Source organism: Solanum stenotomum, chromosome 6 (assembly GCF_019186545.1).
Source record: "Solanum stenotomum isolate F172 chromosome 6, ASM1918654v1, whole genome shotgun sequence".
NCBI lineage: Eukaryota > Viridiplantae > Streptophyta > Magnoliopsida > Solanales > Solanaceae > Solanum > Solanum stenotomum.
This window is the reverse complement of record NC_064287.1, coordinates 60,302,699-60,317,457: the sequence shown is the minus strand read 5'-3', so window position 1 is coordinate 60,317,457 and position 14,759 is coordinate 60,302,699. Positions and strand designations below refer to the sequence as shown.

The following is a 14,759-nucleotide window of genomic DNA, read 5'->3' as shown; positions in this document are numbered from 1 at the left end:
ATATATAATAGACTCAAAATTAGGTTAATTAGTCTAGATACACTCTATCCAAGTAGATTCACATGTATCTAGGATACATAGACAAATATCGCGCCCTCACCTCCCTCCCATCTTGTTTGTCACTTTCTTATCTCGCCCCTATATCTGATATGCGAGATACATGCTAATTACACTAGATTTTTTGTTAGTGTTATTGAAACTACACCATTGTTTGCCATATTTGATTTGAAAATCTTCTCATTTTCTTGATGTTATAGAATTATAAATTTAAAAAGAAAAAAATTAAAAAAATAAGAAAAAAATAAGGGCTAGCCCGCCCCAGCCCTCGGCCCTTCTAAGGTTGGGTAGGGTTGAACATTTTCAGGCTCTTCCAAATGAAGGGTCATCCCGCCCTAGCCCTTCAAATTCCTTGGCCCGCGAGGCTTGGGCCAGGTGGGGTTGGGCCGGCCCGTTTTGACAGCTCTAGTAATGTATATATACTATTTAGATAAATTACGTGTATAAATTTTTTTTATATGCAAAATACATCGATGACTTTTTAAATTTGTTTCCAGTTTCATTTACATTTGAATTATAACGTATTTCGATGTTGAGCACATGAACACATGATAATTAAAGTGTTCTTATTAGACCATGTTCGGGCTCAAATTTAATAGAACTTCTCTGCGCAGCATTCTCAAATATCCATCACATAGATAGTTGATTAACCACTTAAAATATGTCATCTTCTTTAATTATATGTATTAGTCGCAATAAGTCGTATAATTAAACCCTACACATGTTCAACACACACAAAAACACTAAGTAATTTCTTTTCTATCAGTCCTAACATTGTTTGCCAGAATTACTTAATACTTCTCGCTGATGGGATGTATCAACATGTATCTCATGAAATTAGTTCTAATATACATAAACTGGTCCAAACATCACAATTATCAAACACAAAACTAAAAGTCGTTAAAAGCCAAAAAAAATGTAATTATCAATAATTAACAGCGAAAACTCAAAAATCCATGATTTCCCGATACAACCTCTTTAGCCCATAGAAATTATATTGACAAGTCAACAGACAACATTAAAGAAATATTGACCTTGTTGACCAAGCATATAGAGGAAGTATTTAGGAAACGAGTAAAATAAACAATGTATTATAACTCATTTGTTTTTCCGACCATATTGCGGCACAGTCCACAGTAATGCATCCCCATTGACCATTATATTTTTCGTTTAGATTTGTGTTATGAAGTTTTATGTTTGGGATAAAGTGTTTCTTAATAAAGACGATTTCATATCAAAAGGAACTCGAATACGCGTTTTTTGATTAAAAATAAAAAAGTATTTATGACTAGAGGCGAATTTAAGGACACAAGAGTGTGTTCACCAGAGTCCACTCGACAAAAAATTACATTGTAGTTTTTTTTAAAAATATTTTATGGATATATAGAGAGTTTGATGAATCTCCTGAACACGAGATAAAAGGTTGAACTTAGCTAGGTTTCAATTTCAAATTCTTGACTATATTTTATTTGAATTTGCTTTAATTAAAATTCTAGATCCGTCACTACTTAACTTTCCATGCTACAACTTTGGTTGGTCAACAACTACTTTATTAATAAGACCAACAAACACAAAGGAAATTATAAGTGGTAGTTAGAGTCCATGAAAACTTGTAACTACCCTCATCTATACATCTCCTCTCTTCAATAATATGTATTCTAGCCATGAATTCATGGCTTTCTATGAAGGTATTTTGTCATCGTCGAATGGATTCGTAGGCTGCTCAAAACTCGTTAGCATCGTAAGTATGGGGAAATCCGATTTGCTTGGGTGAATATACACGAAAAATCTTCTTTCTTAAAATTCTCTAGAAATTTCTGTCTCCGTCATTGAATTAAGATATATAACAACCTTAGACTTCTTGGTTTTTGATGTATATAGACTCAAATATATCGTCATAAAATTCTTTTTTACTTTTATTAAAGATTTCGTCGTAAAGAATTCTGGGAATATTGGCAGGCTTTTTTTCTTTGACTATATTCAGAATAGCCTTTTCATGTTTGTATTTTAATATTTAGATTTCTCATTCTTTGCTGACAAAAGGTTTAATTTAATTATTTGTATTAAAATGAATTGAACTAAAAAAAATTTAAAAGTGGATCATAATTCAACCCATTCAGTTCTTACTAAAATTTCAGTTGCTTCATTTGTTTTTATATAATATATTTTTAACATTTATTAGGAAAAAAATATGATTATATATAATATATTTAAATAAATAAACAAATATTTGTAAAATATTATTTGATAAGATTTTTCATGGATCAACTTGGACGGCATTGAATTAATAAATAGTAACCCATCAAATAGTTACTTAGGCTGAATTAATTGAATTAGACTGAAATAGATTTTAAGACGAGCCATAACTAAATTAATCTATTCTTACTAAGTTTTAATATTTTTTTCTTATACAATTTTTAAAGAACATGATAAAATTATGTAATTTTTTTTATCAAGATTATATATAATATATCATTTTTTTTAAAAAAATCAAAATATATTTTGATAAAATTTCTTATGTGCCAATTTGAGTTATATTTCAGACCAACTCTTGAATGAGATGAAACGAGCCTCACTAAATAGATTGGACTAGGGGTGACAAAATTAGCCTAACTCCACCGACCCGTCCAAATCATAATAGATTTGGGCTAGTGTGATTTTGATGATGACTTGATATACAATGTTAACGATTTGAAAATATTTAATTTTATTTTTTACATATAAATAATTGTCTAGTTTTTTTTTTTTTTTTTAAAGATTATTATAGATTACTATAATTATTATAATTGGTGAAATATTATTATTACTTATTTTTTGCAGAGGAAAAAAACAGTTAAAAAATTGATATAAATTTAAAAAGAACAAGGTACCAATTTTTTTTTGGTCCAAGTAAGATACAAAGTTAGGTCGATGCAATCTAAAAATAGAAAAAAATTATTGATGTTCTATAGATAATCTAACAATTATACATATCTCATTCTTTACATGTTTTTTTCATTCATGAAATAATATCTATAAAGGTATTTTCTAATTTTGGGTAATCGATTGAATTTTAAATTTAAATTTTGGATATGAGAAAAATCGTGGAGGAAAATTGAGTTACACTTTGTGAATTTGCAAGTTTGAAGTCTTATGCAAATACCAAACATCACGTGGGAAACAAAACAAAAAAATGTGAACACGCTCATATTTTTGAATTTGAAACATTACGAGAAATAACGAAAATTTTGACATATAAGAAACAATAAAATTTGACTTGCCACTTCATTATCTTATAGGTTTCGTTTATATTAGATGAAATCATGAAATGTATGTTTGAAAAATATAAAAATAATACGTTAAATTAGACAGTTGAACAATGAACAATTTTATTTCTTCAGCCAATTTTGACTCGTTCAAATTCAAGTCAAATACCTCATTTGCCATCCTAAATCCCTCATAAACTAATAAATGAACGACTCATTGATCCATTTAAACTTGAACAAATTATGCGAGTCACATTTTTATGAATTAATTTTACTCAACGGAGACACGTTACTACACGTGCCGCTGTATGATTGGACCCAAAGAGGCACGCAACTTAGTGTACTGTTTATTTAATCTTACTTCCTGGTTGGTCATTTTGAAGGCCAATTTTTTTCTTTTTTCTTTGTTCTACTATTTAGTCTTCCTTTTCATATTGTTNTTTTAAGGCCTCTAGTTTGATTTTGGCCTTAGGCCACCAACGGGTTTGAGCCGCCCCTGAATTAACCTGTTAACTTATTAATTAATTTTATGTGTCAAGATTAAGATCATGAAACTAGCCTATATATTTATACATACTTTAATCATAATATATAGAACGAGTTATTGTTCGAAAGAATCTTTAGGTTGTAGACAAATAATTTTTCCTGATGGTTGCTGATCAACGTAAAATCATGTAAGTCTCTTGGTTACTAGTATTTTTGATTAAATAGTGTACTACACCTATTATATGTCATTAATATTTTCCTTTTGATCTATCCTGGAATAAATAATACTACACATCATGATATGTTAAACATTACACTATATATCGTTAATAACATCGGGTTCTTTTCAATTATAGAAACATCATAACATGTTTACACATCATGACTTGTTAAACACTACACTACATATCGTTAATAATATCGTGCTCTTATAATTATAGGAACGTTATGACATGTTAAACACAATTAGTCCAAAAAACAAAAATTCTTCCTTCTTGAATTCAAAATCCAAAGTCCATAGATATATGACTATACAAGTTGTAAAATAAGTCCTCTAGCAACGTTTTTCCAATTGGTAATAAACACATTTTGTCTTGTCCCCACTCAACCAAAGTAATACCTATATATCCTATATGAGAAAAACTATAAATTACTCAAATATAACTACGTGTAAGTGTATGCATTAAAATTATTATTTCTCCATAAAAGATAATGAGGCTCTCAAGTGGAAATATCTGCAAATCAAAATGCAACATTCTTTTCATGACCAAACAACATATGAGATTGGTACTCCCTATTTCAAAGTGCTTTAAATTGAATAAACTTGGAGCTCGTAGATTCAAGATCACGAGCTCGTGGAACCCGGGGTTCAACCACTGCTCTGTTGGAGACAAAGCAGTGGCTGAACTCCGGGACAGGTGGATGGAATTTCAAGGGATTAAGAATTGGGAAGGCTTGCTTGATCCACTTGATGATGATCTTCGTAAGGAGATCTTGAGGTATGGGGGAATTCGTTGAAGCAGCCTATCGTTGCTTTGATTTTGACATGTCATCACCTACATACGCCACATGTCTTTATCCTAAGAGTTCAATGCTAGCAGACTGCGGACTAGACAAGACCGGTTACAAGGTGGTCAAGAACTTGTACGCCACGTGCGTGGTCCAAATGCCACGATGGACTAAAAAGGCGTTCCCGAACCTGGCGTCTCCGCAATCCAGCTGGATCGGTTATGTGGCCGTTTGCGACGACGAAAAAAAGATCGCAAGGCTTGGGCTCCGCGACGTGGTGATCGCTTATCGAGGTACCGCCACCTCATCTGAATGGCTCGAGAATTTTCGCGCCACGTTGACTTGCTTACCAGACGACATGACGATGTCCGACAAAAATTATGATCAACCCATGGTACAAAGTGGACTCTTGAGCTTATACACAACAAACACCCAATGTGACCAAAGTTTGCAAGACACAATTAGAGAAGAAATTGGCAAGATTGTTGATAAATATAGTGATGAACCATTAAGTATAACTATCACAGGACATAGTCTTGGTGCTGCCCTTGCAACATTAACAGTGTGTGATATTACTACAAAATTTAGAAACGCACCCATTGTGAGTGTTGTATCATTTGGAGGGCCTAGAGTTGGAAACAAAAGTTTTCGATGCCAATTAGAAAAAAGTGGTACAAATGTTCTCCGAATCGTCAACTCCGACGACCCCGTTACAAAAGTTCCGGGGTTCGTCATCCACAACGATATTAATGATGTGGCAGAAAGAGAGACTACCCACGTGGCGTCCACAAGGATGCCAAGCTGGCTACAAAAGTGCATGGAGGATACCCAATGGGTGTATGCTGAGGTGGGCAACGAAGCAAAGACTTATGTCCACAAATAATAAACAAAGGGAACGTTGCCACGTGTCACGATCTCAAGACATATCTACACTTAGTAGGCAATTTTGTAAAAGTGGAACACAAGAGAGAGAAACCCATTGATTGTACCTAGCGATTAATGAATTGTGAGTTGATCAGCATCATAAGGTCTTAAGTTTAAATTTCAGTAGAGCTATCTTCTCATCTTTTCTAATTTTGATGGATGCTGAATAGAGTTATGTCGATAACAAATATGTATATATATATATATCCTATACAATTAATTGAGGTGCGTATAAGTTGACCCGAACATTATGAAAGAAGTAAGACTCTATTTTGAGAAAAAAAAACTTCTATATTCACTAGATACAAAGAATCGGACCACATGTATATTTTTTGAAAATCCACACCAAAAATGTGTGTTATGTGAAAATTGTACAAAGCCACGTACATTATTTTTTTTCTGATCCTACAGAATTATTGCCCATACTTTATAGGTTGGCAATATTTTTAATGTATATATAACAATCAAATAATAAAGTCAAATAGTTCTGAATCTTTCTTGAATTATGTGCATGTTAATATATTTATTGTCCTAGTTGAGTTTCATATCATATAGTATATGGATTAAGGATTAATTTCATTTCATATAAAAAAAATAAAAATTCACCAAATTAATAAGGTTCATATATCGATCGAGTCAAATGGAAAAAATAGTCACACTAATAATGTTCCACATCATATGTAAGGAACAAGCTAATTAGGAGTGGATTGTGAATTATGCGCGATTTCAATTTTCGTATGTTGTCTGTCCATTTATTAATAAATAGATCAATTTCATCAACTTGATATATAAGAAAAATATGTTCGATATATTTGTAGGAATCCTTACTTTCTTGCCTATACTTCATAGGTTAGCAATGCTGTAATTTCTGAATTAGTTAAAACTTCAAATCAAACATGAGATAAAATTAATTTAAAATTTATTTTTTTGATTATCATTCTTATATCATATGACAAAAGACTTTTTAATTTATATGTGGTTGAGTGTTATTCTAAGAATGACACCATGCATGTTTCAATTTCATTGACCTAATATGATTTTTTCGAAATCATATCTACAGTATTACGAAAACACGTAAAGGCGATGGTAATGAAAATATACAACACTTCCAGTAAATGAGACATATTAATCCTTTTGTTAATAGAATTAAATTTATCAAATTAACAAAAAAATTAAAAAATATTTTTTAATTCCAAAAATACTACCTGACTTTAAGAAAACCACCTTACACATTTTTTTAACCCCTCTAGACTAGACCCAAATTTTAAGAAAAACTCAATCTCTCTTCTATTCCGTCATCACCTTGATGACCTAGTAAAAGAGGGATTGAATTTTTCTTAGTTGATTATGGTCTGGATGGGTAAAAAAATGAGTGAGATAATTTTTTTAAAGTCATGTGACATTTTTTAAATTAAAAAAAAGTTAATTTTAGGATATCTTTTTTTCAATTTAGTTAATATAAATTTGTTAACAAAAGGATATATGTACACCATTTGTTAGATGGAAGAGTATAGATAACCATTTTTAACAGAGAATATATCCACTTAAAATCACAAAATTTAAAAATATATTTATAAAATAAATAAAAAATCCAATAAAATCGAACCGGCCAAACCAACGTACACTTCTAACTCTAAAATAAAATAAAGAAAACATCTATAAGTTTCCAAAATAAATTCGTTTCTTAAAAGCCACTAACTAGTCGTTTTTCTAATGCACTTATATATTTTTTTTGGTTGGATTCAATGTTATAAAAAAGAAATGAAAAAAATCACGTTTAAGTTTTTTTTTTTTTTAAAATTGCCAGCTGCAGTTGTGAATGTAGAGTGTTACAGTTGGATTAGATTCATATGAACTCGATATTTTCGATGTTTATTGCATATTTATAGATAAAGTTTCAAAAAAGGTGAATCTATATATCTTTATCGACTTTAACATGACAACACTTCTTTCTTTTTTCCTCTCATATATTTCAACATGCATCCTCGTTCTTATTCGTTCCATTTAATTTATGCGTTAAAATTTGAATAAGCACGAAGTTTTAAAAAATTACTTTTATTGTTTTATATTAGTTGTCATGTTTCGTTTATCGAAAGTCAAATTATATACACTTTTGATTAGTATTTTAAAGATAAACTTTTTCGTCAAATTAACATGAAAAAAATTGCAACTTGTAATACTTGTCATATAATTTTTTAATATCAAATTTTTAAATCAAATAATAATATCAACATAACAACGCAACCATTATTATTTACTAATGCATGCATTACTATTACACTTTAGTAAGCATTATTTCTATAGACCCTACCAAACGATCCTTTAAAGCATTTTCCTTAGATTTTATAAGATGTTTAAGGTATATATAAGAAGAAAAAAAACATTTTATTATTATTGTTATTATTGTTTTTTTCTTATAAAATTAAGTAAATTCATATAAACTTTCAAATATCTTATGGTCATAAGTTCTTAACAATTTACTCAAGTTTGATGCTGAGTTAATTTTTTTTGGATGGTCACTCAACTCAGGAGAATATTCTATTAAAAGGGCGCAACCACGAATTAGTGGGGATTCAACTCATGAGAATATTTAGTTAGACTCCTATACAGTTATCAAGCACCACGGATGAAGCAACCTTGGGCGAAAGGAAGTCAAGTGCACAGAGGTTAAATGTTAATTACTATTATGAACGTATATTTAATTTGTCATGTCCTTAAAACAACTAAGAAGAAAACCTACATTCACCTTTCGTCAAATTTTTGGCTCCGCCTTTGGACACCGGGTGGGGGAAATATAAAGTACTAACATCAGTCTTCTTGACATTGATAGCTTTCTGTTGAACTGTGAAAGAACTTCATTTAGACACAAAAAAAAAACTCTTACCAACAAGCTGGTCCAATGTCAAACGAACATTGATAAATAATGCTAATATTGACATGTTCAGAATTACAAACTATTCGATAAAACACAAATTCAGACTAAAAAATATATTTGGGACAGAAGCAAACTTCCCTAATGTTCAATCAGACCACAAAATAGACATGACAACGACGAGACAGCAAAGGAAATATTACAGTAGCAAACAATTTTTTGTACTCAGGATGAGCAACAGCCACCACTCTGTGTCACTGGCTGTCCACGGATATTCACTGTCGGAGGCTTGGCAGAGTTTGAGGCTGGTTGGCTTGCCATCCTGCATTTAGGAGAGAATCAGAGAAAGAAACAATAGAGTGAGCAAAAGAAGCATCGGTGAGATTAGTTTATCTCTTTTAGATGCAAAAAGATCATTTGGAGGACAACCAGAAAACATCATAATGAAGCTGAACTCTACTTATAACCAATTGGACCTGGTTGGCCCAAGACTAACCACTCCAGCCAGATAGAAAAGGCCCAAAACCATCTGGCCAACAGGAGGAAGGAGAATGTTTGGCAAGCGAACAGACCGGTGAACTAAAAGGGCATAGCCGAGAGCTAGCTCAGTTGGAACGAAATTCTAGCACTTGCTGAAAACATCTTTTCTTATGAGGTTGTGTACAACAGCCGTAACCACACAAGTTTTCATCAGACCTTGCACCCGATTATTCATGCCGGAAGTATGGACTGTCAATTGCACCCAAAGGAAAGAAGAAGAAGATAAACCAGATCTCCAACAGTTGAATGTGGCATTTGATAAGGCTAGTTTTCTGAACTAGAAATATCACAGGCTTGGGACCAACTTCCACAATAATCATTCTTATAAAAGATGATATAAAGCATATAGGCATGAGATAACGAAAAAGCAAAACACCTAAATTGCACCACAGATCAGGCTAGAGCAAATTAGGAAGGCAACACGACATTACTAAAATTTTACCGCCACCTGAAAATGAGATACATGCTTACCTATTTTTGATAGCACCAGTCATAGCCATGAAAGCCTGTTCGACATTTGTAGCATCTTTAGCACTGGTCTCCAAGAATGGAATACCGATTTCATCAGCAAATGCCTAAGAACGAATTGGTCTATCAGTATAGTTTGATTTAGTGGCAAAGAATTAAATGTAGAAAATGGATTTACCTTAGCCGTTTCATATGAGACAACTCTGTTTGCAGTAAGATCAGCCTTATTCCCAACAAGAATTTTGTTAACGTTGTCACTAGCATAACGATCAATTTCACTCAGCCACTGTTTTACATTATTGAAGCTCTCTTGATCTGTCACATCATACACAACCTATGCAAGAGGCCATCAGAAAACATCAAAAGATGCAGAACACCATTGATGATAGACTTTACGGGAAAGCACTAACTATTGTGTAAATTATACCATTTTCAAAAAAAAAAAGCACTTACAATTATGCCATGGGCTCCACGATAGTAGCTGCTAGTGATGGTCCTGAAGCGTTCTTGTCCAGCTGTATCCCACTATATGAAGTAAAAAAAGAAAAATCAAGGACCTATGTTCCAATTAAGAGTTTGGCTTGAATAAAATTAGCAATATAAAAAGACTTTAAACACAACTGGAAGTGAAGCCTTACAATCTGAAGTTTTATAGTCTTCCCATCTTGCTCTACGGTACGGATTTTCTACATGAAAAGATTTGGTAAGATGAGTATATACATTTATTTAAGAATGGGATGGCAGAATAAGACCACAGAAGATTCCAACTATATATAAATGAAGTAGCTCAGCAACTACAGTGGTATTCACTTACAAAATCAACTCCAATGGTGCTTATGTAACTTTCCAGATATGTGTCGTCCTGATGGAAATACATGACAAACATTCAGCGCCATTTACAGAAGATAACTTTAACCACATTAAACTATATTCTGATAACTTTCCATTGCAAAGGTGAGAATATCCAAGAACTCTTAAAAAATCTCAAACAATAAAGCTCCATAAGCAGCAAGATGCATCATCGATTAATCAGAGGTTTTATACTGTGAACATGAAACTAGGAAAGTATCAAATTAGTGCCTTAGGAAGGAGGGAAAAATATGATGCCAGAAGCAGTTTACTTATCCACATGGTTATTGTACTTCCATTAAATAAGTATGACTTCATTGTAGTTTTTCCATTTACTTTGTCCATATAATTGTTGTTTGTTATCATATTATTTTCTTGCACTGCAACAATATTTTGTTTCCTTTGTGCCTTTCTTCGTGAATAACTTTGTTTTTAGTGAATTTTATACTAGAAACCAAACATATTTTGACACTTTCTATATGTTTTTTGGTCTTTGACAACACGTAACTCATAGACAGCTCATTAAAGCTAACAGAGAAGTTAACAAAAAAGAACAGGAAACTGGAATGGCGGTGTGTATGGCCAATATGCTCCCCTATGACTTCCGTCCTCCTTTTGATTTGTCAAAAGAAGAAATACAGTAGTACAACTAATTTTATGATCAGAAAACTTACGGCAAACCTCAGAAGAAGACATGATTTCCCAACACCAGAATCACCAATGAGCAAAAGCTTAAACAGGTAGTCACTGCAAGCAGAGAACAACAGATAAGTCATCACATCATAAAGTTTATTAGCTTGCAAGATGTCTAAAGTATGCCTCTCTATGATATATTTTGCTGTGTACTGTGGTTAACTTTTCATTTTAATCCTAACACCCATCATATAAAGCAATTTACACTGTTATAGCATGCTAACATGAACTTATCAAGAAAAAAACATGGTTACATATGACTACCAAGATAATTAGGATTCAGGAAAGAGAACATTTAAGGATTTTATCCCATTTGATAGGATAAAGTTATCTAAAATAACTATGCCTCAATGGAAAGTTGGTTTTAGGAATCCTCAATATCCATTCCTATCATATACTATCATGTTTACTCACGCATAGATAACACACATAAATAATACCTAGAAAGAATCACCCACTTACTCTGGTACATGTAAAAAAATAGGGGATAGGGCTAATCAGGATCTAGTACATTTCTACACTTCCCTGGAATGCACCTGATAAAGTTTAAGGCTATGTTAGGTGACACATCATCCAAGTTTTCTAGACCGAGCCTTTGCTGAAGTAGGATCAAGAACTAAGATCAAGCTGGTTTCAACTTAAACCACTTTACCCCATTTTCCCAAAGAAAAAGTAAAACAACTGACTTGACAATATCATTTATCTGGCGAAATACCACTGAAACAATTTCAGACAATTTAGAGGTAAGAATCAACTTTAAGAGCGTTGCCTCAAGTGTCAAAAGCTCGAGATATGGAGAAGCATTTTACATAGTAGATTATTTAAGATAAGTAGGAGTAAGGCATATATAAGCACTGCAAATTTAGCCAATGAGGTAGGAGTGAGTTGAGGTGAGATTAGATGGAATAGAGGTACCTACCTACATATAAACTGTTTAGATATATGGTCTTTATATTCCAGAAAAATGGAATGATAAATGAAAATGTTATGCATAGGACTAAAGTAGGAAGGTTGAAATGGATGAGTGCCACTGTACAATGTAATCGGAATATCTACCAAAGTGAAAAGCTAGTTCCATAGCACGACTGTAAGGCAACAATGCTGTATGAGTGAATGTTGGGCCTTACATATCCCCAAGACGAAGTCGCAAAGATGCGAATGTTAAAACGGATGTGTCTCATACAAGATAAGAAAAAATTAGAGATGATCACATCCATCAGAAGGTGCAAGTAGCGCATACAGAGAACAAAATGAGAGAATGTCATTTGAGATGTGGAACTAGCTTTTCACTTTAGTATCTCAAAGAACAAAATGAGAGAATGTCATTTTAAGGAAGCTACATGTACTATATATCTCAAGAAGAAAGCCACATGTACTATATATCTCAAGAAGAAAGCTACATGTACTATATATCTCAAAAAACTAATTTTTTTATATCCTAATGTTCAACCAGCATACTTTGCTGTTGTTCTTGTTGTTGTAAATTATGATGGTGCAAAAACACTGATGTTTTGGATTAAGTTCATCAGGAGTAGGTTCCGAGGGAAATCAAATACAACTTCAAGTTTTGAACCATATGTCATAACCACATCAAAGATATAGTTGAACAGAAAGCCATTTGGAATTGCATCAGATCCTTCTACAACTATGCACATAAAGCAAAAATTCCTAATTTCTCCATCGTGCACTAAATAATCACTGTTTTAACATCTCCCGTAAGTTTTCCCATATAAATTCGCTAAACAAATACACAAAGCTAATGGTAATAAGCTCAAGGATGAAATGTGTTGCATTTTCACCCTCCTCCCGGCTCTCAAAGACATTTAATTGGATCCAACGAACATACATCTCACAATTTCCTTAACCGATGTAAAATTGAATAGAAAAGCAAGATATAATCAATAATCCCAAAGGTTAGCAGCTGAATTCCGATTATAATGACTTAGGGTTCACAGATATATTCGCTAATCTCAGATACATTAGGACTCTATCTCAATTCAAGCAAAAAAATCCATAGTTCTCGAAACTGAATGCTTAATGACAAAAAATCAAAACGAAATCTGGACAAATTAATCCGCGAGATTATCATAAAGCTGATTTATTTAAATGCTTCAAAAAAAAAATGATGCGATAAATAGAACTTACTATTCAGGATTCATTGCGATCGACTGGCGATGAAATTCGCCGGTGACGGACGGATTTACCGGCGAGAATTGACCGGAATCTGAATCTTCGTGGGAGAATTAAAGAGACGTAAAGAAAGCGTTGAAATTTGAGAATGAAGAGAAATTGCTTTTCCTTTGGTTGTTTTAATATATTTTCATTTATTTCACTTAATTTATTCTTATATATACTAATTTTTTTTCCTTAAATTTATTTTAACTTCTCCTTGTTAAAATAAGAGTTATAATTAATATTCAATTAACATAAAATTAATGAGTTATTTGGCTAATTTATCTCCTCAAATTATTAAGCATTAAGAAAAATATGTCATTTCACCTACCTTAAATATATGTGCTACACCAAATATATTTTAGTAAAGCTAGTTATTTTTTATTGAATGCAAAAAAAAACTTTATTTTCAAAATTTAAATCAAACCCAAATATTAATTAAATGAAATGACAAAGAACAGGACACAACTTAAATATGTGTGTTTTAGTAAATTAGTTTATTATAACGAAATGTAAATTTTATTTTTTTTAAAAAGAAAAATTTAAAACCATATCCAAATATTCATCAAATGAGATGAGAGTGAGGTGGGGATCGATTTTTTTATCTCTTCAAGAAGCTTTTGGCCTAATAAATTTTATATTACTCGATATGTTTAATTAAGACTTTGTATATGTGTAATAAAAGGGCATGCAAGATTTACAGTATAATTAATTTTAGAAAATTGAGATATCAATATACGAACATTTGAAATCACTTTCAACATTAAAATATATTCATACAAACAATAATGTACCTATGGTCTATGGATTATAATTAATCAAAGGAAATGATTACAAAGAATGCCTAATTTCATCCTAATTGAGAGGAAGATAAAAGGTAATATACTCGTGTAAAGTACATACTCTAAACTAGTTAGTCAAAACGTAATTAAAGAGGTTTACTTTTAGAATAATGTTAAATTTCATCTAAGCTAAAATTAGTGATTAGTGATCGTTAATCGTACACGTATCCCAATGGAGTAGTAAATAAATACTCAAATAAAATTTTCAAAGCAAAGGAGATAACAAATGGAATTAGTGTATCTTCTCTGCTCTATACTCTCCACTTCCTTCACTTCCTTCTTCCTGTCTCTTCTCCTCCTTTTTCGCCTTCTGCTCCGCCGATTAGGTTTCCGATTTGACGCCGCCGGAGCTGTAGCCGGAGAAGGAGAAGACACTGTTTCTCTTTATGAAGGAACTGTATGGCACGAACGACGTCGTCCGGTTCACCATTCATTTCGATATCCGGTTCGTTACGCACTTATTGACCTTGATCGTTCGTCTAATCCGCCATCTGATCACTTCTCAGCTCATGAAGCTCGTCGCATTTCTGGCACTACTGGTCCAGTGTAAGTGTTGATCATCTAATTACCTTTTGGTAGATTGATAGAAAGAAATAATTCACA

The 14,759-nt window shown here is 32.3% G+C and overlaps 3 protein-coding genes across 7 annotated transcripts in view; 2 read left to right on the top strand and 1 right to left on the bottom strand.

Annotated features, from left to right (window-relative positions):
• Positions 1 to 4,788: 4,788 nt before the first annotated feature.
• On the top strand, positions 4,789 to 5,679 carry LOC125869030 (phospholipase A(1) DAD1, chloroplastic-like). The gene has a single exon (XM_049549586.1). The coding sequence runs from the start codon at positions 4,789 to 4,791 to the stop codon at positions 5,677 to 5,679; it is 891 nt and encodes a 296-aa protein (XP_049405543.1).
• A 2,919-nt stretch (positions 5,680 to 8,598) lies between these two features.
• Positions 8,599 to 14,759, bottom strand: part of LOC125868388 (ras-related protein RABD2a-like) — a 33,841-nt gene continuing 27,680 nt past the window's right edge. The window contains exons 1-8 of one of the 2 annotated variants that reach the window (XM_049549053.1): positions 13,288 to 13,463; positions 11,124 to 11,196; positions 10,415 to 10,462; positions 10,239 to 10,286; positions 10,054 to 10,125; positions 9,779 to 9,934; positions 9,604 to 9,707; positions 8,599 to 8,914 (exon numbers count right to left, since the gene is read on the bottom strand). In XM_049549053.1, the coding sequence (XP_049405010.1) occupies positions 8,818 to 8,914; positions 9,604 to 9,707; positions 9,779 to 9,934; positions 10,054 to 10,125; positions 10,239 to 10,286; positions 10,415 to 10,462; positions 11,124 to 11,196; positions 13,288 to 13,301 (612 nt within the window). In that variant the 5' untranslated portion in view covers positions 13,302 to 13,463 and the 3' untranslated portion in view covers positions 8,599 to 8,817. Of the gene's footprint in view, positions 8,915 to 9,603; positions 9,708 to 9,778; positions 9,935 to 10,053; positions 10,126 to 10,238; positions 10,287 to 10,414; positions 10,463 to 11,123; positions 11,197 to 13,287; positions 13,464 to 14,759 lie in introns of those variants that run through there. The other variant, XM_049549052.1, reaches the window with a different exon arrangement.
• LOC125868387 (uncharacterized) overlaps positions 14,366 to 14,759 on the top strand; it is a 93,735-nt gene continuing 93,341 nt past the window's right edge. For all 4 annotated transcript variants that reach the window (XR_007446732.1, XM_049549049.1, XM_049549048.1 and 1 more), the window contains exon 1: positions 14,366 to 14,702. Coding sequence is in view for 3 of the 4 variants with exons in the window: in XM_049549049.1 (XP_049405006.1) it covers positions 14,383 to 14,702 (320 nt within the window). In the remaining variant the exon portion in view is untranslated. The remainder of the gene's footprint in view (positions 14,703 to 14,759) is intronic.